At 39.6% G+C, this 25520-nt stretch overlaps 2 protein-coding genes across 3 annotated transcripts in view; one reads left to right on the forward strand and one right to left on the reverse strand.

Annotated features, from left to right (window-relative positions):
- Nucleotides 1-7817, forward strand: part of TTC39A (tetratricopeptide repeat domain 39A) — a 49789-nt gene extending 41972 nt beyond the window's left edge. The window contains exons 16-18 of the mRNA XM_072868407.1: nucleotides 1862-1976; nucleotides 2688-2804; nucleotides 5880-7817. Of these exons, the coding sequence (XP_072724508.1) occupies nucleotides 1862-1976; nucleotides 2688-2804; nucleotides 5880-6000 (353 nt within the window). The 3' untranslated portion in view covers nucleotides 6001-7817. The remainder of the gene's footprint in view (nucleotides 1-1861; nucleotides 1977-2687; nucleotides 2805-5879) is intronic.
- Nucleotides 7818-14657: 6840 nt separating this feature from the next.
- RNF11 (ring finger protein 11) overlaps nucleotides 14658-25520 on the reverse strand; it is a 33485-nt gene continuing 22622 nt past the window's right edge. The window contains exons 2-4 of one of the 2 annotated variants that reach the window (XM_072866962.1): nucleotides 17446-17615; nucleotides 16632-16851; nucleotides 14658-15028 (exon numbers count right to left, since the gene is read on the reverse strand). In XM_072866962.1, coding sequence (XP_072723063.1) covers nucleotides 16680-16851; nucleotides 17446-17615 — 342 coding nt within the window. In that variant the 3' untranslated portion in view covers nucleotides 14658-15028; nucleotides 16632-16679. Of the gene's footprint in view, nucleotides 15029-15630; nucleotides 16852-17445; nucleotides 17616-25520 lie in introns of those variants that run through there. The other variant, XM_072866961.1, reaches the window with a different exon arrangement.

Raw genomic sequence — 25520 nt, forward strand, 5'->3', positions numbered from 1 at the left:
ACTGCAGTCTTTTCTAGGACCTTGGTCTTCCTGTGGACATTGTGTTACACAAGATTTGAAAGAGTTGCCTGAAAGACTGGCTAAAGCTATCTCCTTTTTAATTAATTGTGAAAGAGAACAGAAAAATATTTCCAGTGAAGATGACATCTTGGAAGAAGGCTTTTGACCCTTTCACTTTGTCACCCATTTTGCTACATTATTTTGAATAAGTTAATTATTTCTCTGTTCTGTTTTTTTTGTAGATGGTAAATTGTGGATAAGGCTAGCTCTCTGTAGGGATTCATAGAAGCTGATTCATGTTTATAAAACACTATAAGGACATGTAATCAAAAAGTGGGATATATTTTAAACATGCCAACAATGTAAAGTACTACCTGTTCCAAATAGTGACTTGCTGTTTCCAGGCATCATGCTTTTCTTGAGCTTTCCTGACAGTGTTTGAAGCTAAACTATTGTATTTTCTCCATCTCACTGTTAGATTCATAATGCAAGAATCTAACACTATAAAATTATGAAGCTGAGAATGTGCTCCTAGCAGTGCTATACCATATAAGATGTAAAAGGAAGACTGTTAGTGGAAGTAATGTCTAGAAATGCAAATCTGATATGTACAATTGTGTCTAGGATAGGTCCCTAAATGTTTGCTTATACAATCCAGGGCAGTTTGTAGGATATGTTATAAGTAGAGAAAATACATACATGTGAACGTGTTCATGGCACAGATGTCCAGAAGAGAAAACTGATCTGCCTTTTTTTTATTGTTCTTATGTAACACCTCTTCGGTGGCCCTGAGTCATCTCACTGTGCACATACTTAGCATGTCAACTTTTGACCTCTTCGCTGTTCCTTCTAAGTTAGTTTGCTGCATAGTCTTTGGGCATCTTCCCTGGGATTTGCTTTGGTGACATATGTATGTAGGTGCCTCTGTGGGACTTAGCAGTAGAAGTGACTCCAGTTGTAGGATCAAGGCCTCCAACTGCATAGTCCAAAGGGAAGCAGCTGTTCCATGCACCATGTGTCAGCATTTTATCAGCTGGAGCGATAGAGGAAGAACCAGGTAAGGATTGGAGTAGTAGAAACAGGGTGACATTCAATAGCACAAGATGCACACATTTTGCAGAAATTCTTATTAGCTAGTATTTCACGACTTGGAAATGAGCAAGCAAGCTGAAGATTTTGCTTGTAAACTTTAAGACTAAGTGGTCTATATGGAATGGCTATGAAAAAGCCAGATATTTTCTTTGAAATGTATCATGCAAAAATGTTCTGGTGGAGAAAGGTGGTTGTTAGTAGTGACTTTGAGCTACGCACTCATAGTTACGAGTATAAACTCAAAAGAGGTGAAAAGAAGGTATGGTAAGAAGATGAGGGGATGCGAGGTGCAGGTAGCAAAGTTTGTCATATTTTTGTTGAGCTAAACAAAGGTGGAGAATTGATAAAACACTTGCCTATTAATAGATCATGTGACTAGAAGTCAAGGAAGGAGAAGAGCTATACATACTAAAGGGCAATAAAGGCATAAGGTTAAGAGATTATAAATTGGACCTCAATATTTCCAAAGTGGACACTTTAAATTAGTTTTTAGGTGTCAGAACAATAAGATTGTGGAATAGTCTTTCAGTAGGAGTAGGGAGGGAAAGAACAGCTCGACAATTTTTAGACAAAGTTTGATCGATTTATGAAAAGGTTGATGCGTGTTTGTCTCTGCGTTAAATGAACTGAATTGACCGGTTAGTTCCTTCTGTCCTGTCTTCCAGTAAATGGATTGTGCTCACACCTACCTGTGTAAAAGTTCCTACAGGTAGGAAAGTCTCTGCTGCTCTAGAGTTTTCTAAAATGTGTCATTTACTTCATCTTGCAGCTACAGAATTGCTAGCAGATGACCAGTGCGTGATAAAACTGTTAAAGGGTTTATGCCTCAAGCATTTGGGCAAGATCTCAGAAGCAGAAGACCATTTCAATTACATCTATTTAAAGTAAGTTTTCATACCTGGCATATAGGAGAGCTCTTGAATTTCACAGTAACTATTCATTTCAAGTAAGAGGAGATGCAACCATGATATGAATAGAAGGGAGGGGACTGCAGTATCTTTAGTATTTATTTCAGTTGCTTTGATATCAAGGAATTGCAATTTTAATTGCCAGTGTTGTTAGCCATGTATGGAAGAACAATTGCAAATCTGCACTTTTTACTGAGATATTTTCTCCTTTTCTGGGGACTATACATGGATAAAATTTTTGAGATACCACTTCCCTTTTTTTTTTCCCCCCTTCGTCTTACAAGTCATGAAGAAGCTGTACCCAAAAAGCCAAATGCAGTCTGCAGAGACAGATGGCAGCACAATTATATTTGGAACATCTACACATCATGCAGTGAATGGCATCTCTTTTTGTCAATTCACACAGATAGAGTTCATAATATTGTCCTCTTTTCTAATAATTCCCTGATAATAAAGGCAATATTTTGTAATCCTGAGAAATAACATACTATGTAGGATGGTTATGCAAAATACGCATTTAGTAACCTGGAATGTACCTTTTGATAGAGAACATGACAAGTATCATAATAGAGATTGACTGCTCCTTCTGATCTTAGCTAATCTTCTATTTATTTGTGTTTGGAGCTGTTAAATGAAGGAAACAATATATCATTTCAAGATCTTGAGGCTATTTCTTTTCCAATGCAGTGAGAAGAAGGTAAAATATGACCATTATCTAATTCCAAATGCCTTGCTGGAGCTGGCGATACTGTATCTAGACCAGGATAGAAGAGAAGAAGCAATAAAACTACTGGAAAGAGCAAAGTAAGCAAGTGAAAAAGCCTGTGCTGATGCCTGATGGGTCAGTATGGTATTTTACTGGTTAGCAAGAAGCAGAAACATTTCATTAATACCATGGAAACTTATTGTTACATTTATTCAATGGAAGCACGGATGCACTAGTTTTGCTTTGGACCTTTCTAATGGTAGACATTATCTGATCGTTCAGTCTGTGACTTACCCATCCCTTCTGATAAAAGCAAAAAAAATTTTAAAGATGCTAATATGAATGTCAAAGGCTTCCATAAGAAATAATCCATGTGTAACAAAATGTATAATATTTGTAGTCTATTTACTTATTCAGAAAAGATGTATTAAATTAAATCAAAGCTCTGTGTTATGGCTAAAATAGCATTATTCAAATTGATGGCTAGTAGTGCTGTTTTCTTTCATGGATGAAATACGTTTAAGATAATGCTTCAGGTTGCATTTAGTATCTTTGTAGTGTTTCATCTGCACCTGAAAGGCAACTGAAACACCTGCTTTTACTATTTTGTGTGATTGATTTTTCTAGCAGAGTAGGTTTATCAGGAATAGTTGGACTTGATCATGTATGTTCTTTATTATAAAATTAACAAAATTCGGTTTTTGCCTCTGTCCGAGCTTTTACTTCTCTGCTGATCCAAAATTTCTTGCTGGGGGGCAGGGAGAGGGAATCCCAACCAAACAACCCTCGCCCTCTTCAAGCACCCTACAGCAGGGTAGTTCACCTCTCTGCCTGGATCCTGAAGAGTCCAGATGTCTGCATCTTTCCAAGTGCAGAGAGTCATGCCAGTCACTGCCACAGGTGTTAGCAGCTACAGAATTGATGTCTGGCCCCAAGTTTCAAAGAGGTCAGATAGAGTTTTTTGTGTTGAGCTTTTGTCCAAGTCAGTCCACTATGCAAGACAGAGTGGTGAATCAGCCTACCGAAGATTATGCCAAAAGCCTGTCAACACAAGAATTAAAATATTGCAATTAATCTCCTATGTTTGTAAGCCTGGTTCTCTGTAGACTCACGGAAGATATTAAGAGCAGCAAAAATTGCATTAGCAAAACGCAATGGAAAGTGTTTCAATTGGTTTCACATTCCTCAAGTCACACCTCTCCTCCTGTCCTCATTTCCTTTGTTCAAATCTCTCTTAAGAAGAGATCTGGAAATTAATGATTCGGAGCTTCTCATTCCATCTGGTACTTCTATTGCTTGCTGCTCAGCCATTGCACCTTTCCCCTGATGGCTCTATGTGGCTCAGGTCACAGGCCCCCTCGAGGGAAGGTGTTTGGCTTAAAGAAGAGGACCAGCAGACAGCAGCTCTTAAAAATTTGTTGTTACCCAGTGTATGGAAAGCTAATACTCAGACTTGCTATGCTCAAAGAACTCATGGAAACTGTAATGATATTAAAAAAAAAAAAAAAAACAACCAAAACAAACCAACCCACACCACAAAACCCCCCCTTGTTTCAGTCAGTCATTAAAAAAAGTGCAGTCCTTACATTTCCACCTGTAGCTGTTACACTGCATTAAAATGCATAGGGTTCATAAGCTTTCAGCTAAAAATGCTGCATCTGGTGGCACAAGCCACTAGAGGGAGAAGGCGTTGTCTGCCGTGGGTTTCGGGACTGCAGAGTTATGCTGGCAGTTGGCAGGAGTGCAGCCGAGCACTCGGCTTGGGCATGACGCTTGATTTGCTTGACCTAAATCCACAGAATGCTGCTGGCTTGACAACTCTGGGAGAAAGAGTGGAATGAGATGATAAACAGTTTTGGCTTGGTCATGCATGGAAATATTTCTATTTCTGTTACCGTAAGCTACAAGCAAGAATATCAGCGTACTGATGAGAAATACAGTATCTGCATGACAAAATCTACTTAAAGAAAAAACTCCAAAGAGTTTCAGATCAGCATACAGCACAGCCCAGTCACCTCCTTTTCTCATTCAGCCTCTTGGGTGTTGCATACATAAAATTATAAGCTGGTGTGGGATGGGTGTGGAATTCCTTGTTTTCACAGAGACTGCCACTGCCATAGTGACAGATATCATGCTTCCATGCTTGATTTGAATTACAAATTTTGAACTGAAATGCTTTTAAGGTATACAGACTGTTTAATACTTAATGTTATGTTTCTGTGAAGATGACAAATATCTTCTAAAAGAAAATTAGCATGGTCTAATCCTCTTTAGTATCTGGATTCTGTATCCATCCTGCAAGAGCTGACATGTTAATTCCTATTAAGTAGGATCTGCACTTTCTATGTGGTCCTAGGGGCAAAATTTCTTTTTTTATATAAGCTTTTCCATGAAAATACAAATTCTTTTAATGTTTCTATAACTCTTTAGAGCATGACATAGCTCCTGAAGACTACAGGCAGATGACACTGCTGAGTCAGCCACTAGATGTTTGTGGGGAAAGTCCTGCCAGTCTCCCCAGGCTGGTGAATTGCTCCTCGAAAGCTGATACGCAGTCTCGTGTGTGCCCACTTTCTCTTTCCAAGCTTCTAGGGCAGCAAATTGTCTGGCCTCATTTCCTACACACAGTACACATCGTTGACAACCACAGGATGCAGATGGGGTGTTTCCCTCTTCTGGTTCAGGGCAGCTTCTCTCTCTTTCTTTTTCTTTTTTTTGGTCTTTTCTCAACTTCGTTGAAATGTGTCTGCTGAATTAAGATGAGTCCGTCTTATTAAAATGAGAAAAAAAAAATCCTGAAAATGTTTGTATTCAAATTTGTCAGTTATACTTTGAGAGGGGGAAAAAAATTCTGATTTCTGAATGTAAACTAAATGGATGTTATAGATATTTAATGTGAACTCAAAATTTTGATTGAGTGGAACAGATTCAATTACTTATTAAGCTATATTTTTCTGGTAATCGCCAGACAGTGGAACTACAAATAAAGAACAAAGAGCTGCATTGTTTGGCTAGGAACACATGCCTTGTATTTTAGAGTAGGCAACAAAGGAGCTTGTGAAGAAAGGCTTTTTTGCTGTCTACAGTTGTTTTGCTTAGAACAATAATATAAAGATAACTTGAAAATGTTTAAAATATATATATTCATCAGAGTGGATCTGCTTTTGTTTTAGACAAAACTACAAGAATTACTCCATGGAAACAAGAACACATTTCAGAATTCAAGCTGCCCTGCACCAAGCCAAATCCGCCCCAGAAAATGGAATGCACTCTGGAGCCTCGGCAGTGTCGTAACTTTTTCTTCTTTGATGTCCTGTTTGTTGCAAACTTTGGTGCAGAAAATTACTGACACTTTAGAATTATTTTTCCTTCTCTTTCAAGTCAGTGAGAAACCAAATCATTTAAAATTTTAAAGGTGATGCATAAAACATTAATCTAGTGTAATAACATGGCAAAAAACCTCTCAAACCAACCATAACCCTGAAAAATATTGTTTTTCCAACAGTGGCTTTTTGAATACTTACATCTGTGTAATTCATTTTTCAATCATGTGTGCCTTTTTTTTTTTTGCTTTGGCAACATTGACTAAGCAAGCTACAACATAAAGGGGAACAATTGAAAAAACAAAACAACAAAACTTTAAAGATTCACAGATTTATTCTCAGTTAGCTATAAATGTTTGTTTGAATTCATACTGCTAGCAGTTGAGGAGGAGGCATCATTTTTTCCAAGTACCTACTTAGCTGAAATGGTGCGAGAAAACCTCGGTGCACGAGAAACACAGCAGGGAGGAGCTCTGAATCCTGGGCATTTCCAGTTGTGCATAGAAAGCTTCTCTTCACCAGCTTTTACTAGTCACATTTTGCTTCTGTAAGAAACTCGCTGGTGGAAAAAATGGTCTCCCTTATGCAAGTATCTTGACTTTTTATTTCATTTGGTTTTCATGTCAAGTCTGTTGCTCACAGTGGCTGAATGATTTACCAAGGATTTGGTGGGAGCAGGGCGATGACAGCATAAAACTGCATCACTACTTCTTCTTTGACAGGTTTAAAAATGGGAGGTCCTTAGGAAGCAGTTTTTTCATTAGAACAAACATGATTTGAAGTTTATATCATATTTAAAGCACAAGTCCTTGAAGGTCACTTAAGAAACAGTAATATTGCTCTGGCTGCACAGCAATACAGAGTTACTGTGACAGTCAATTCCTTCTCAAAACAACTGTTCTTAGGTTTGCCTAACTTCAGATGTCCATGTTTAAAGAGATCGTATGGCCATGTTTCCTGTGTTAAGAAGCTGGGGTTGGAGCAGGTTGTCTTGGCACAGTGCTCTGCTTTTCACAAAGGAGAGCCCTGTATCTTTTTGCTCTTTATTGATCTTTTGGGGGAATTTCTGTGTTAGGGGCCTTCGAGAATAGAGCAAAGAGCTAGCTCTGCTTTCCAGTGCTGTCTGCCATAGAATTGCTGCTTTTCTGCAAAACTGGTGAAGTCAGACATAACACATATTTGACTAGTATTGACCATTCTCCAGGCTAGCTCCATGTTTGTGTGCCTCTGGTGTTTTGGGGCACGCTTCTACCTCCCTTTTGAAAGAGCTTCTTCCCCATGACCCATTCTGATACGTGGAGATGGGAGGTCTTCTGACAGCCCTTTTTCTCCAATGGAGATGTTTGTCAGGAAGATTCATATCTATGTACCTCACAGTGAATATTCGTTCTAAAGTGATTGTTCCCAGCAGAAGAGAAAATTGACAGTTTATAGCTCTGCTTTTACCTCCTCTAAGGAAATTACATTATTTTATAATTGCAAATTAATATGCAAGGAGACAGAACCACCAGAACCTCAACGTGGAGAACCTGCATTGTCTTAAAGATAGACACCCTTTAGAAAAGTCTTCCCAAGTTAAAATCATAGATGAAGAATGCATTTTTTAAAGTGACTTTCTGAGATAAATTCAGTTCAGATAAATTTCTCAATTCAGATAAAATTCAGTATGAACAGTTATGCTATTTACATATTGCACATCAAAACTTAAGTGTAAAAATTCAGTCATTCTTTGTATAGAATAAAAAAGATTCTTGTTCTATTTCATGCATATAACGCCTCTTATTCCAGTTGTGTCCTTTTCAAATATTTTGGCAGTCTTAGCATCTTTTAAGTAAGCAATGCCATGAAAATTAGCATAAATTATACTTTGCAGAAAGTGAACAATCCTTCCGACTGTAGATTCATCTCTCAAGGCCACTGAAACGCTCTTTGAAATTTCACCCACAACCAAGTTTTGCCTGATCTTAGATAGATTGCACAAAGGACATACTGTGCAATATGCAGTCAACTTCCCTGATTCTTTGCAGTGATGAAAATCCTGAGATTTTCACAGTCATCTTTGGTTGAGCACAAGAACCAGTCATATCATGGACCAGATCTCCAGCTTCAGCTGAGGACTTTGTAGTTAGCCACGATCAAGCAGTTCATGCTTTCACTCTGACTTTTTAGCTCCCAATCAACAGGAAATATTCACTTTCCTGATGCAACAACGAAGACTTACGGACTGCAATATTCTGAACTCACTAAAGGAAGATAACACCTTGCTTGCTAAAGGATGAATGGAAGGTCTGGTACGTTGTCACTGTATATGTTTTTCAATGTGTTACATTTTCAATTGCCCACAATTACTCTGTTCATCGATGTACTTAATTTTTATTCTCTTCCGTGAGATCAGAAACTCAGTGGTGTCAGTCTGGGCTGGAAGGTCTATGCTGGGATTGTTTTTCCTGAAGCAGCTCTCCAGAATGGTAAATTGCTTCATCAGTCTGGAGTCCCAAGTACAATGAATTAGGGAAAGCACAAGTGGTGCAAGTTCTCAAACAGCTTCAGCATTCAGTATATTCACCTACCAGAAAACAGCAGATACTCTAATGGAATCACAAATCAAGGATTTTCAGCATGGCCTAAGATTCAGGAAATCTTCAGTACTACTTCAGATGCATGTAGTCAACACCTCACTTGCAGAAGCAGCACTTCCTTCTGCTTTCAAGCATTGCATTGTCTGACCAATGCTAGAGAAACCCACTCTGTGTACTAGGCTTCAGCCAACAACTGCTGGTATCAACTTTTCTCGGTCCTCAGCAAAGACAGAGAAGTTAACCAAATGCAAACCGCTAACTCATATAGCAGAAAATAGTTTTCTGCACTTGGTAGGACCTTTATCATAAAACTTACAAACTGTATTTCATTTTCTGTGTATTTTTTTTAGTAGCACTGATAAGTGGTTTCCTGCCAGTAGCTGAGGAGGGGTAGAAATTCATACTCAGTTTCCTGGATATCTGCAGCAATTGCCATGGCGCCCCATGTGATACCGCTATGCCATCTGAAAGTGGTAGTGGTCAGGAAGGGAGAAGCAGTAAAATGAGCGTCACTTTTAACATTAGATCTGATATGTGGAATCTATGTATGTACGTATGGTCTCGCGTTAAACTGAAGGGAGGATAGGGGCTGAAAAGCCAGCAGCTTATACTGAGGTCTAACAAGGTGTAACTACATCAACACCTAGCTCCTATAAGTAACACTACATGAGATAACCTGTTGGATGAAGAATGGTGGGCTGAAGCTGAACCTGGTCACGTGTTTTCTTGATGATCAGAAGAGATTTTGATGAAGTCACAAGCATGACACAACTACTATTATTTGGAAACACCCACTTATGATTGCTCAACTAAACCAGCAGCATAGGAACATGCTTTGATTTATTACTGATACGCAGTTCCATTACGATCTACAGTTAACGCATTCTGTCATGGATGGTTAAAGACTGTCCCATTCTGACAGTGCCTAGCCTCAGATTGTTTACACTGCAGTGATACAGTATTCAAAACTTTCCTTAGGAAACTTGCGCCTTTTATAAAATAACAGCAGCATAGAACAGGATCATATCAAACATTTCCTCCCATTTCACACTGGTTTTGGCATTAAATTCTGTATTAAGTTGAGTGCCTTAGTATTTTTAGTTGGCCTGTGTCCAAGACTACGAAAAGATCATGGGATGATAGCTTTGACAGCTTGCACGCCTCTGGCCCAACAGAAGCATCAAGTCATGCTCCTCTGTGTGAAACAAGGCTTTCCTAAAGGTCAGTCCCAGAATGCAAAAGGCACTCCCAAGAGTTTAAATACAACGCTCTCAGCCTCCAGTTCCACCTGCGAGATGCATTTCTTTTCCTTCTCAAGCATAAAACCACAGCAGCAAAGCAAATGTATATGGAATGACCAAAACAATGCCTTCCACGCAGTTCCCCCTCTGGGAGGAAGAGGAGAAGATAAAGAGGTGAGTCATGTTGTTTACTGCTGTACAGGAAAATGGTTTAATGGTTGGAAACGTCACTGATGAGCAAGATCGGAAAACCTGAACAGACTAGAAATGGACTTGCTTCTTTTCTCATTATGTTCTGCAAATACCTTTTTGTGATAGACTATAAGCAAAGCGTGTATTGGCAAGTATTTTAATGGAATGATTTGTCATCGTGAAATATTTTTTTAAGATGCTATCTGGGTTTGCTTCAGGTGGTTTTTTGGGGTTTGGCGTTTTTTTTCCCCAAAAAAAGATAAATACAAATACTTTCTTTTAAAAACATGCGCAGTCAATCCCTGTCTCCAAGATTTATGAAGAGCAACAGAGCTAATAAATATCTGCATTGCACTGTGGTGAAATTCTGCATGGTGTTCGCTCCAAATTCAACAATGTTTTTGTAGGACTAGGCTGTGTTCCATTATTTTCTGGGTATTTTAAATCTCTGGACCTACTTACTTTCATTTCTGGCTAAACATAGGCAAAATATTTATTTAGAATTATGTATTGTGTTCAATTCTACTTGCTTTGTCTCTCCTTGACTATTTTACAGAAAGAATACAAAACAGAGCAGTCCACACACACCCCCCCCCCCCCCCGCACGCTCTCTTTATGGGCTGCTTCAATTCAAAAAAGAAAAAAAAAAAACATTTATCTCATGTTAGTCGAGCACTGAAACAACAGCTTCAGGTCTGTGGCTGAAAAGCAATGTAGCAATGTGGTGAGAAAGAGTAGATAAGTAGAAGCTGCAATATTCTGGACAGTTTTCATCTCTCACTGTTCCTTTTATCCTGCAGAATGCAGGGTGTGGAGGTAAGGAACTACTTCCCTAGCGCTGGGAGCTGTATGGAATGTTCGTCTGCAGTGCAGGAGCCACAGGGGCCGTGCTTCGTGTTGCTAGTGTCATAGGTGCAGTTCTAGGATGAACTGGTGTTTTGTTTGTGAATGTGGTGCTTTTCCTGACGGTCTGGTAAAGACGTTTGAAGATTGCCTCTGTTGATACTATCTGAAGATGCAAAATAGGAACTTTATCTCCAACAGTTAGCAAGAGTTCAGTAAATCATTCTAGAAAGGAAAAGCAATGTTGTTTAACTCTAGAAGATATAATATATGGATCATGTTCAATGTCATCTTCATTTGGGTGCAGTACCCAGTACTGCTGTCATTACTGCCAAACTTACACAGCCTCTGTTGGGCAGCTGCAAAGTTTTTTTAGAAGCAGGGCCAGTTACAGTTTTGGTATTTGCTTTGGCCTTCATTCTTACAGCTCGTGGATACCTGCGTCTCGGCTCAGGTTTCCGTTCCATGATGCTGGGCTCATCGCTGATGCCAAGTAATCCTTGGTATTCCTAAGGAACAGCAGGAAGCTCACGTGTCCTGCCTTTGCTACATGTCCATTGAAAGTGTATGATCTGTGACACGCACACACATGCATATATATAAAAGTATATATAGATATACACAAAAATTATATGTATGTATACTCATACACACCAGTAGCAGGCTCTGTAGCCAAAGCTTTTTGAAAAGTTGTTAGAACTGTTTGAACCATTAAATTCAGCACTTTAAAAAAAAAAAAAAAGCTAAATATATGAAGCAAAATCTTTGACACCTTTTCAGATAGCTGAGGAAAATGCAGGGAGGTTAAGGGCCTTTACTAATGGTTTGCTGTGAGATCATAAAGGAAACAGAGTGTGCAGTATATGTAGCCTTCTACAAGAAATCCCCAAACAGGCAAGCTAGCAAGAGCCCTTCAGTGAGGTAACCCCACCACCAAGCAGTTTTAGGCTGGAGAGTTCACAGGCATCAGTTTTTACTCTGGAATAGCAGAGCCCTGCCTCAGTGGGACAGCACCTGTGATGGCTCCGTCCTGCTCAGAAAACACAGTTTTGCAGTGATTCATCTTTTTCCCCTTGAATTTCTGCCTTGTCTGTCTCCCTCAATCTCCTCACGCAGCCTGAATTCTTGATTAGACAGGCAGCTACCACTAATGTGGCAGAAGGGTAGGAAAAAGATGCTAAAAAGGTAGAAGTGTGTCTGTCTTTCTGCAGTGAGAACTCTGGCAAAAGTGCCGCTAGTGAGCAAGAGCAGGACCTGTTGTGTCCAGGAAAAATGCCTGGTGTGGACAGCCAGGGTGCATGTCGTATGTGCAGTGAATTGAACGTTTACTGTTGAGTGCAGAGTTGTTGTTGAAATGCCTTATTTAAACTAAAGACAACTATTTTCTAGAGGTTGGTGCTGCAAAGAATAGGTTTATGAAGTTATTTCTACTCGTTTTCCAACTGCGAGGACAGAGGTGGTTTGGGGGCTTTTTGTTTGTTTGTAGTATGGTTGGTTTCCTCTTGCTGAGTAAGTACATACCTTTGTGCTGCTAGAGACACATACAGGCATTTTCACAACTTTTTTTTTTCATGATATAGCTTCCTCTCTGCAGCTTTTACTTAGCTAAGTGTCTGTGCAGAGTGGATATTGTAATAAGTCAATAAATCATAAATGCTAGCATGCAAATATAGTTATTTCTTCTACTTAAATCAAAAAGATGCTTTTGCAGAGTGTTTGGACTGTTCTTTTTATCAAAAGGCATTGTTTGCAATTCATACCAAGAATTCCAAAGCCCCTAACTCTTATCCCAGAACAGGTTTAAATGCAAGATAATCTGCAAAAGATGGTTAGCATAAATTATATTCTTCAAAGTTAAATGCTATAGAAAAGTTAATCCTTGAAGCTAATTTTTATTCTGGGTATTAAGTCAAGAAGTGTTCTTCTGAGCAGATTTTATTCATGTTTTTTATAGGTTATCAACTAGTATTTATGTTTTTAATAAAAATGTGGTGTCTGTAATAAACTGTATTTGTAATCAACTAGCATCCACTTTGCTTCTAAGTCCATTTTAATCCAGAATTTAACTGATGAGAGGCCTTGTATGTTTGGTTTCAGCCATCTTGTTTTTTATTTAAGTGACAGTCTGACTCAGAAAAATTTTCATCTTTACCATGATTGCACAAGGACAGGAAATGTCAAAGTCTTGAAACTGTAGCGGCTTGAGTGAGTTCAGGTAATCCCTTAGCCTAGAAATGTACACTTCTACCACTGTGAAGAGAGGACTGTCAGCCTTCCAAACACGTAATTGCTTTCAGCCCTGGGAAGCTGCAAGACAGCAGGAACTTTTAAAACCTTATGTGGTTAAAGCCCTTCTACAAAACTAGCTCCTCGCAAAGAAATTCTCTGCGCGTTTTCATTTTGTTTATGGACAAATTTTATGATTCTCACCCAGATTTACATAATGAACTGGCAACAAGTAATAAGGATTATCATCCTTAGACATAAAATTATTAGACTGGTAATTCCAGTAGCATGCAAGAATTTTTAAGCATAAAGGTCTTTATAAAACTGAGTATTCATTACTTGTCATTGCATCTCTTTTGCCTCACATTTGCAGGAATTTTGTTTTCTTCTGTTGTATGAGACAAAATCAATTTCCTACTATAATCTGCAAAGGTAACCTAACAATTTCCTTGCTGTACAAGCATTGTGGATGTTCACAGTGCCCTTGGTTGCTACCTGCTCTGTTTCTGTGGCACTTCTGTGGCAGCTCTTAGTCTTTAAATGGGGAAGCAGGTTGCTATGAGAGGCTGTGGTGTCTAGCAGTGACTAGGGGCGTGTAGACTTCCAAACTCAATGTCTCTTGCGTTGTTGCCTGAAATTGCAGAGGACTGAGCCTGATGATCCACTCAGCTGTTTCTGGGTCTGTGCCAGGGTTGTGTTGCCAGTTACAGTTCTGAAGTACAAACAGCATTGTTGCACTGAACGTCTTCATCCTACTGCATAGTCCCTACATGCTTTAAAGCAACATTTTTCGATGAACTGTTGATGCACCTACAAACTTGGTTACTTATGCACAGTAGCTGTAAAGTTGTTTTTTTTTTCTTCAAATTGCTTTGCAGACATTTTACTATGGGCCTGTCCACCCTGAAACACACAGCCCTGGCATAAGAAGGGCTACAGTTGCACAGGTCCAGATGAATACGAGTCAGCCCTTGCCACTCACTGAGCTGCAGTAGACTCTGGTTAGGAAACAGCTGTTTCCTCATATGTTTGAAGTGTTAAGTAATTTATTAGACACCTCTGAGACAGGAGGCAAATATTATCTTCATCTTACAGATGGCGGAATTAAGACACAGATCTGGTTTCACAACTGTAGCTAAAATTCAGGTTACACAATATTTTGCGTTAAATTCAGATCAATTACTTTTTTGAATTAGAAATCATCCAGAACAGCATTGCACCTAAAAACTTGAAAAATCATTTGATTTATTTGTTATATTTACACATGTGTCTTTAAGCTAAAATTTGAACTTTTTGGAATGTTTTTGTGTAACCAACTCTAGTTTTAGCCCTTCACCCCTTTTTTTTTTTTTTTTGCTATTTAACAAGTATTTTGATAAAAGTAATTTTTTCCCTTAGCCCAGTAACTATATCAGTGTTAAAAGTGCAACTGTACAAAGTGCCTCGGAAAAGCATTCAGCTCAGTAATCTGTCACTTCATATTTCTTTCAAATCTTTCTTAAATCAAGTCTTGCAATAAATAAAGACTAATACCAAGATGACAACGCTGTTTTTTCAAATTGTTCATTTGCCAGTTTTAACAAGATAAAGAAATGAATACTTAATGTGGACATTGTTTTACCAAAAAGAAAAAGAGAAACCAAACCCCCAAAACAAAAACCAACACCCCAAAACAGACAGACAAAAAGAGGAGGGGACAAAGGAACACACATGGAATGATGAAAAGGAACAATGATATTGCACAACTTCTGGTCTCTCTTCCCAGATTTTGCTCCATGTAATTAGGTATGTATGAATTCAGCAAAAAATTGTGTAGATAAATGTATAGTAATTGGAGTGAATCTAGAACTGTAGACTGCTTTCAATTCCTTCTGACTGCTACTTGGAGTTCTTCTCTACGAGAGCAGGTTGCTGTCAGCTGCAGGAATAATAAATAAATCAACATGTTGATTCTACATTTTGCTGAGCAACCCTTCAAAAATTATCCATAACACGCACAATTCCTCTATATTGTAAATACACTGTCTTCAAAGTACTCGAGTCTTTAAACACAACTTCTTGTATCAAGTACTGAAACTATATATGAAAAAAATCAAGAACATTCCCTGATTTGTTGTGGTTAACTTGAGATTGCATCTCATTTTGCAAGACCAGGACTTCTCAATGTATCAGCCTTGCACTGAATGTATAAAAGTCACAGTAGGGTACATTGGGGGGGGGGGGGGGGGGGGGAGAAAAAAAACCCATGCTAAAGTGGATAAAAGGTCTTTACAGCTACAATCTTTGCTAGACCATCTCTTAACAAGCACATACTGTTTGCTACAGAAATTAGCTAATTGTGTCATTCTGGCTGTAGCAGTACTGTTTTCCCCCTCAACTGCTAGTATGACAGTCTGTGTTTATATAAACTTAGCATTTACGTGCAGAACAAAACATTTTTCTCATATCTGGTTTCATACCTGTTTGGGGGACTGATGTGTCAGCCAGCAGGGCTTAACAGATACATTTAATACAGGAGACTGAGATACAGTATGTTTATTCTTAACTTCTGATAACCTAAGAACTACAAGAATGAGAGATGCAGTATCCATTTGCTATGATCCAAGACAACCATTTTTAGGGAGAAAAAAGTAGAATAAGTGATCAACACTAACACTACATTAGTTCCAAATATTTTTTTTCAGTCGTGGCAGCTTAACTCTTTATTGTCCATCTGGCCCCCTTTTAACCCAATCAAGTTAAAGGTGACATATTAAAGTTTAAGGACTGGTTGTTTCATCAAAACCGAAGCAAGTTATAAAAAACATGAAACCATAATTTCACTGTAGGACTTGTTTCATATCTTCCTATTCTGCATCACTTGTAGAAAAGGGATAATGCATCTCAGTTTGCTTACAAGCTAGGAGATCACTTTGAAGTCTGCATATTCCTAACTGCAAACAAAATATAGCACTTTTAACAGGTTATAAATAAACTGGTTTTCAAGCACAGAGCCAGCCCAACAATAACAATACACTATTAAAAAGACCTAAGGCAATGAATTCCATCTCCAATGGAAAAAAAAAAAAGAACAAGAACTGTGCAAACAAGCTTAAAACTATTTCTTTGTGCCAGTGTTATAAAATGTAGATTTCAATAAAGCCTTGACCCAAATGCCAGGACTTGTGAAAAGAATCAGAACAAAACTGGTCACTTTATTCAGGAAAAAAATACTCTTATCTTGCTGCTAATAAAATTGGATACACGCAGTTTAAACATTTACAGTTGCTGTAACACTTTACACAATTCCTATATATGGGTGTAAGAACAAACATTAAAAGACAACAGTGGGTCAAGGCTTTACATTAAAAATAACAACCTACTTTTCTATAGTCTCTAAAATACTATGTTTTTTTCCAATATTTGCAGCCATTCAGGAATATTATTTATTTATTTATTTATTTATTAGGAAATGTATACGTTGTGCATGATCTTAATTCCTAATTCCTGGCTCTTTGGGCTGAATGACAAAAGGATCAAACCCATTAAAGTGGATGGTCTCCTTGAAGGTTCAGTGGAGAAACCCTGGCTCAGTTAGTCTCATATGATGAAAGCAGTGCTGCATCGACTGGCTCCATGCAGGATGGACAGGTAAAGGATCTCATCAACCAGTCATCTATACAGTCCAGGTGGTAAATGTGCATGCACGGCAGAAATCGGATAGGGTCCCCATAAACAAAGTCCATCATACAAATGACACATCTGGGGGGGGAGAAAAAAAAAATCAAAAATATTTAAGATGCTGTTACCACACTGGAAATGAAAAGTAATGTAATATCTACTCCTGGATATGTTTGAGTCAAACAAACTTTTACTACTTGCAGATACTGTGAGGGTTCTTAGCTCTGTCAGTGCTGGCTCCACCAAGCACTAGATTTTTTTGGCGTTTCCTTTGTAGTATGTGCCCATGGTTACAATGTCAGCAAGGGCAGAATGCCTTCTGTAGGCACGGCGGGGGCAGCTCAGTAGAGTGCATAAAATTAGAAATGGTAAAAGGGAGCCATAAAGGTGAGGAAGTAACATGAAATTATTTCCCCATGAAGAGAGGATAAAGAGGAAAAAAACCTGTAAGGGCATGAATTGCATGGGCCAGGAAAGTAAGTTTCACCTGTAACAGGAAAACAAGTGAGGATAAAGGAAAGAGCCTCCTGCATGGTCATTTTTTTCAGAAAGCTACATTAAATTGCAGTCCCTGAAAATAAGGCAAAAAACAGGAGGACAAGATCAGGTTTCCCAGGGCAGTATCATAAACCAATGTAACAGCCACATTAGTTCAGTTAGGTTTCTGTAACTTACTCTCTGATCTTCTTCTCGGAGCCGTCTCTTCCAGGATCATAGACTCCTTTAGGTAGATGCTGAATAAGGCCTATCCTCTGCGCTATTCTGATTTGTTCCTCTTCTGTCAGCTGTGTTGCTAGCCGAGTCTGGCTAGGAGTCGGGTGATAAACAGGAACAGGGACCTGTTCCTAAAATGAAAAATACTTCAGTTAAAAAAAACCACCGAGGCTTTCCTAGCATTTTGTAGCACAGTACAGGCAAGGATTTAACTTTTCCTCTCTCAGTCCTACAGATGCTTGTATGATCTCCTACTCCAACTTTGCAATTTTGGGGCTATAATTATATTGAGAATGGGATAAAGAATTGAGGCCAGTATCTTGAGCAAGATAGCGTAAGTAATCTTCAGCTGTAAGTAATCAATACAAGTTTTACATTTGTTCTCATACATTAAGATGATCTTACAAGTTCTCCCAAGCTGGACTTCAACTGCTGTATGTTTAAAGTACCTATTTCCCAAACAAAAAATAGGCAACCTGTAGGTATTATGCAGTCCTTCCTCTGCCTCATTCTCAGAAGCTTCTTTTGAATATTAACAAACTTTAGATCACGTATTTTCACTAACATCTATATTATCATAGTACTTATTTTACTTGCTTTTAAAGCACTTTTTTTAGACATAAATACCAATTTTGAACAAGAGATACTATTAGGCCAGTATTGGCCAGTAGCCATAAATTTACTGTTAAACAGGGAGACTAGTTCTTGCAATAGGCCTGGTTTAATGGTACTTTAAAGAAAAACTTTAAAGAAAAAAATTCAACTTCTAGATATGTTCTGAAAATAAACCTGGTGCATCAGAGACAATAGCATCAATTCATGTGTCTGAAAAATGCAAAAGTTGATGTTTCAGAGGACATTGCTGCAAAACAAGCAGACTGCGGGAGTGTGTGCAGCTGCACCACAGGAAGCGCTGATGCAGCACACATCACCTCCGACAAAGTTCCTGTTGCCAAACTCCCCCTCTTTCATCACTGATATGGGGAAGACGTGGGCTTTCACTGTCTGTGACAGAGCAACCACCTTCTGAAATGTGCACGTCCTTACAGAAGATGGACTGCTGTGGGCATCTCCGGATATTTCTAGCAGCAGGAACGCAGCTGCGTTCCCCTCTCCTGTTCCCCCTTTGCCTTTTGGCCTGCTCCAGCAATGGTCTAGTGCAGCATTCAGTGGTCAACTGACACCAACAACTGGCAAAGTCCAGATACGGGGGTTTAACGCATGTAATACTGTGCTTGTAAAACCTGATAAAGCGATTCTTCTTTCACTGCTAGGAAGCATGGCAAGCAGAAGGACAGACAGGACTCCTGGAAGGCTGGGGGAAAGCAGCCCGAGGAGCGCGCAGCCTCTCGCCGGCCAGTGCCAGGGGTGCCCAGCAGCAGAAGTCCTTGCTTACAAGAAATGCTAATCAAAAATACAAGTTTGCCTGGCAATTCTTCTTTTAAAACAGTGCCTACCACTTGCAATTCAGCTGTGGGGTAAAATTCACAGGCTTCTCTTAATTTAGCTGCAGTAGGATTTCCCCCTCTGATTTCCTAGCAGAACTCAGAGGAATTCTGAGAAGGTTGCAAAGACAAAAAGCCAGTGGTTCTGTAAGTTTGATTAATTTCCTGACTACTCTAAACTATTTCACAGAATCACAGATTTCTTCTAGATCAGCTGCCTTTTAATGGTTTAAATTATCTAAAGTATTCTCTAATCATTGTTTGGATAGGAAAAAGCACCAGCTGAAGCTAGGGATGACCTCTCAGATATAACAGTATTCATGAAGTGGCTCTCCAACCTTTCATGCCAGCAAAATACAGCTTTTTTTCCCCTCCCAAATGCTGCAGACCCTCTGCGCTGAACACATCAGCTCCAGGCAGAGCCTGGTCCTGGTTTTATGTTTCAAGAACTTAACACCACAAACTATCAGTAACTGGTTTTTTTCCAAGGCTTTGCTATACTTCTTTGGACAGATTATTAAATCAATAGCAGAAGATACTACTGCTAGCTCCTTTATTTGTTACAAAGACGTACAGAACACTTAGCCTTTGGAGAGAGATGCACCCTCCTTGCCCTCTAAAAAATAATAATTAAAAAAAACAAAAAGAGGAGCAGCATAACTAACCACACGCAGGGCACAGGTTGGTGCCAATAAGGGCAGAAGGAGGGGAGGCTACTGTATTTAATACAGCTCCCCTTGGCAAAACCATGACTGCAAGTGATAATGCAGAAATACAAGGAAGGGCAAAAACAGGAGGAGGAAAAAAGATCCAAGAAACTCTCAAAATGTCTGAAAGTAGCAGTTAGCAGTGACAACTGATAGTGAATGCCTACAGCAGAACAGCAGCAAACTGATCATCTCAGCAGAAATTATACAGCAAAAGGAAACTAAAGTTAAGTAAGAATCTGTTGTGAGTTAAAACTATCGGACTTGGACAACTCTGAAATTAGAAATCAGTCACGCTATCCAACCGATGACTGCTTCAGTTAAGTTGTGGACAGTAAATTAACACAACTTTTAAGCCTGTAATAGGTCAAACAAGAACAAAACCTCATTCCCTTGTTCTAGTCTTTTACAGGTGCTAGCTGCGAGCAACCACCAAGAGACTATGTACTTGGGGAACCCATTTCTGCATTATTGCAGTGCCCCTCTCCCGTGGGTGTCGTCTTCCTCACGGAGACCCAAAGAAGAGGGGCTTGACAGACCCCCCCAGGCTCCCTTCCCGTGCCAAATACACAAATGCTTTCCATACAGCGCTGGCGGCCGGGAAACACTCCTCCTTTTGGCGTCCTGTCTCAGGTTCCCTCCCTGCAGAGCCACCACCCTGCGCTACATGTCTGACATAACCAATTAAGGCAGGAATTTATAGTTGCCAGCTGTGGGCTTCTACAATTTCATGTTCTAGACAAGAATCTCTTGTGAGATGAGTAACTCTGGGTGAAAATGGTGCTGCCTTTCACCATGACGTCTCCATGCCTGTGAATGTAAAAAAATGGGGTTGGTGTAGCTGACAAGCTGTTGTGAAAGATGCATAAATTGTATTATTGTAAATAAAAAAGAGCTACCGCTCAATACCCATGATCCGGTGCACTTCCTTAGCACGCTGTCTGGTGGCACTTTAATCTCACCTCCCGATTACTATTAAAAGTCTGCCCTAACAGAGCTAGCAGTCCACTGGGTACAAACGTACCAGTAAAATGGAAGAACACAGCCGCACACACTGCAGAGAGTCAAACTATAGGGTACGCCGACAATGACCTTTTCAAGCCAGTCCTCTCCCCTCCAACAGATAAAAAGAAAAGGTGTGTTTATACCTGTATGATTCTAAAAATATATTTATTCATGAGAATATGAGCACCCAAATTTCTCTGACTCGGTTTGTTGAAGTGACATTTGGTATTCCCAGAGGGTTAAAGCTAGAGATGGAATAGCCTGCATGAAGTGCTCCCTCAACTAGACCCTGACCACCACCCATCAGTCGAGCTGGGCTCCTTCAGCCCCCAGTAGCCCCGCTGGCATGCACGCAGGCTGGGCACACACCCAGCCTGGCCCCGCACACAGCCACCGCATCGCCAGCTGCATCCTCTGCATCCGCTACCAAATCTCTGAAGCATTTTTGGAACTTAAGCTCATCCGACAAAAATTTCAAGCCGCCTGTAAGGACAGAGTGCAGCCCTGCCTGTGCGGGTTTATCACCCCTTTGCAAGTCTTTCACAGTGCATAATGGCTACTTTTATTGACCGACATTAAGGCAGGGTCCCGCTCACTCCAGCGTGGATATTCAAGGGTAACGACGTGAGGATTTGGGACTTCAGTCAACTTACATTTGCAGCTAGAGGCCCCCGACATGTATATATATAAAAAAGATCGTATTACCCAAGTAATTATTATTTTACTCCAAAGACGAGCATGAATTTATTGCTCTGGTGTCTCACTTCTCCCTTATCTACCACGGAAAATGTTTTTGCAGACAAAATTACGAAATACTGAACTTCTAGCCAAAGTCCGTGTTATTTATCATTTGATAAAGATGTCAGGCATTTCAAACTAAGATGAAGTTTCATGTTAACTCTATTCCTCCATGCAAAAAAATCTAAAACAGGCCAAAACAAATAATCAAACCCATATATTAGTGTCAGGCAATAAAATAAAAATCACTTTCTGGCACTTAATTTGCTTTAATCAACTTTTTTTTTTTCCCATATGAGTTTAGTAATGATGAAACATCTCAGATGGCCGCAGTCCTGGAGATACACAACTTTTTTCTTGTTCACAAAGGAGGTAATGTCAGCACAAGTTTCCCTGGCTTTCACAGAAATAATTCCTTCCTAATGTTTATTCAGCCCTTAAATAACAGCATTAATTTAGGCTCGAGGACTACAGCAGGGTTTGTATCTCCATCTCACCCTGGCTCCTCCTTTGGGGAGAAAAAAAAAAAAAAATCATAGAGGGCATCTGGAGGTCTGCATTTTTCGATTCTAATGAAAATAAGCATTTTCACACATGGCTTAAAAGGCCCAGACACTGTGTTTCTGCATGCATATTCCCAAGCACGCTTTGGGTTCTCGCTTAGAAAAAGGAGATTTCATCAAGCACAATTTTTAGTTTGAAGTTTTCTCGTCAATGCATCTTACCTTGGTTACTTATGCTGCTGTAAATCTGCTTTTCTCTTGTTTTACAGCACTTTCATCTTGTTTTTGCAAGTGCAATGAATTTGTAATACTCTGAAAACAGGTCAGTGGTAGATCAGAAACTCTTAATCCCTGGATAAAGATTATTTTAAGATCCCTCTACACCACATATCAGCAGTATCTTATCAGGGCTTGTGTTTGTTTGTTGCTTTTAATAATTGCACCAACATGCACAAATTATCCTTTCAGGAATGTCAAAGGTGAGATGAGCAATTCATAACATCTAATAGTTCCAGAGGTTAAAGCTTCACTGCTGTCCCTGAGATCCTGCCTACAGCCACCTGCTTTCCACTACTGACTGCTTTGCTCGGTTTCCATCTCTAAATTTTCTTCCTCATCTAATCCAATGCTCTCAGTGTGTCTCACCCTGGGATATTTATTTGTATTTTAACACCAGATCAACAGCATATCTGCTAATTCAGTCCAACAAAGACGACAAACGTCTTCCTAGCTATGTTTATCCTAAGTCTTTTCTAAAATTTTTTAAATACCAGTAGGTATAGCGCTTATGCTCCTTGCGGTTGCTGCCTCATTAATTAATGCAAATATAACACTTTAATTTTAATTTCCCCAGCCATTCCCACAGCTCTTTTTTGAAATCCCTTCGACATGCAAATGTCTTTCTTGAAACGTGTTGTCTGAAAGCAGCTGCACTAGTTCACATACAGCTCATCAGGGCCACAGACGCTTTACTGCTCACCAGCCCTCCAACACTGATCTGAAAATTGGCCTGGCCTTTCTGCAGCTCTACCAGCCTTGCAACATTGCTGCCTATTACAACGCTCATCTTCACTACACGAATCTTTCACCCTTGCTGCTTCCCAGTTGTCTCACCTCTAAGGTGAGATGCTTAGCAGGAACCCTAAATAACCAATCTAGACAAGAACAATTTCAGTTTATAGATGTAAAGTCAGGAGGTAAGAAAAAAAAAAACTGTGCTTTTTGGTTTTTCTGCAAAATCCCCACTGAATTTTATGAAATCTTCTCTTCTTGCTACTTTATTACTCATAAGGAACTTGCTGGGATGATGGTCCAGGGGCCTTTTCTGTAAATGCCATTCTGGTCTGGGTGAAAAGACTCAAACTCCATCCATATGTGAACACACATTTTGAAATAATATCCTCCCCCAAGACATATTACTGTAAAACCACTCACCATTATAATGTGCATTATACGACAGCTACAGCTTACTTTAATAATCCTTAGAATATTACAAGCAGCCTGCCAACTATAAAAGCCTTTTCCTGCCATACAGAAGAGAACAGTTCATTTATAAAGCTGAACACCAGTTGCTATAAAATACCGTGTAATGAAATCGTTACCCAATCTTTTATATTCCTGCTTCCAGGTAGCCAGTCGGTATAAACAATGGCAAGAGCTGAACACTTACGCTAAAAAGTTATTTTGAAAGAAAAATCCCCTCCTCTCACCTCTCCCACTTGGAGGACACACATGGGACAGACAACCAGATCAGACACACATGCGTGCACAAGAGGAGCCGTTCTGGCACAAGCTGGTATCTAAAACATGGGTTTGTCTAGCAAACCCCATACACTTACAGTAATTTAGTCAGAGAAGAGATTAAACATTAAATTAACACCGTATTAAGCAAACCTGTAACTGATCCTTTACCAAATTTTCAAGCATGCCAAAGACTGATTCCCTTGTTTATGTGAGAAGTGTGAAGATCCAAGTAGTTCTCCCAACAAATAGTACATTTCAAAAACAGATTCAGTGCACCGCTCTACTAAATACACACTCACCTTTAAAATACAGTTCCAAGTCTTTGCATTTCTCAGGATTCCCACATTCCTCCCTACAGAGACTAATCACACAATGTAAATTTTTGAATGTATATTTGATTCCCCTGGAACTTTAAGGCAAATAAATGTATACTTCATTTTTAAGATTTATTAAGGGATTGTTCTGCTCCCACTGCTTGCTGGAGAGAGCTTACTTTTAACTGTTCATGACTATTTTAAACAAAACCACTTTACTTTTGCTTTCCTTTGATATATTCCTTGATAAGTTTGACAGCACTGAAGGACAAAAAAAACCAAACCCACAACATACAAAATTTCACATCTCAATTTTTCCTTTAAAGTTTTATTAGTATCACAATTATCATTTAAATATTAACTACAGAGTTTTCATGCAGAAATAAACATGTGCACTAGCATCTTACTGGCCCATAGCCCATAGGAGAGCAACGCTCCAAAACCCAGCAAGGGCCCCCCTCCACCTCGGATGTGTTCAGGTTCGTACACGCTTCCCACCAGAGCGCTCTTAAGGGAAGATTAATAAGAATTCTGGCATTGTAGGAATTGGGCATTGTAGATATGGTCAGTAATTAATAAAACAACAGACTCAGGAAACAGTCTACAACAGAGGAGAGGAACCTGCAGAATCTGCACTGCGCTTCTCCAGCTGCTAACACCAATTAAGAAGCAACACCCAGTTTGAGTCATCTATCATTTCAGAGGGAGGTGTTTTTTGGTGAAAGCCACCGTGGTTCTGCAGTGATGGCGTAGCCTCATTTAAGCTGTTACTAAAACTGTAAAATTGTCCTTTGCATTTTTCACAATTATTCCATTGAAATTACTGAGAAATAAATGTATCTGAAGAGTTGGAAGAGATAAGCAACCATGAAAGAGAGTCCTGGCTGCCGACTCTTAAAATATCACCTGTCCCCTGAGCTCAGCTTTGCTACTGAAAATAGGGCTGGGGCAGAGAGAGAGGAGGTACAAACTAGATGCATCCTGCCTGATGCTTTCCTAGACAGTGACAAGGGCTATTAAGAGAAAGGGACTGTTTTCAAGCTTCTTACCTGTGCTGTCACACAAAGCCCAAAAGGCTACCTACTGCCAAGATAAATAGTTGACTGTGCCCTTTTCAGCTTGGCCAGTGCAAACCCAGCCTTACCTGGCAGATGGAAATCACCTGCTTCTCTGTAGAGTCACCTGCTCTGAAATTTGATTAACCATCAATCAAACCTAAATACAAAATATTAGCAAGAAGGAGTTGTAGGGGAAAAGCAGTAATTAAAAAGCAGTAATTAATCCCTGGAAGCACAATCTCCTGACACAACCAGACAGTTCGCACATTTCCAGGCTGCACAGCAGGTTTCTCTGGCTCAAGGGCCATATCCTTGGGTACGGTTCCACTAACTGAGTTCTTGTTCACCACCTTCATGTCCGTTTTAGCTGTCCTTGTTCCTTTCTCCAGTGATCCCATCAAACATCAGGGTGTGAATTTCTTCAGGAAAGTGCGTAACATACACCAACACACCCCAGACCATCAAATTGCTCACCAGAGAACTGACTCCATCTCTCCAGACAGCCCCACTGACAGCTCCACTT

Source organism: Ciconia boyciana, chromosome 7, assembly GCF_034638445.1.
Source record: "Ciconia boyciana chromosome 7, ASM3463844v1, whole genome shotgun sequence".
Lineage (NCBI taxonomy): Eukaryota > Metazoa > Chordata > Aves > Ciconiiformes > Ciconiidae > Ciconia > Ciconia boyciana.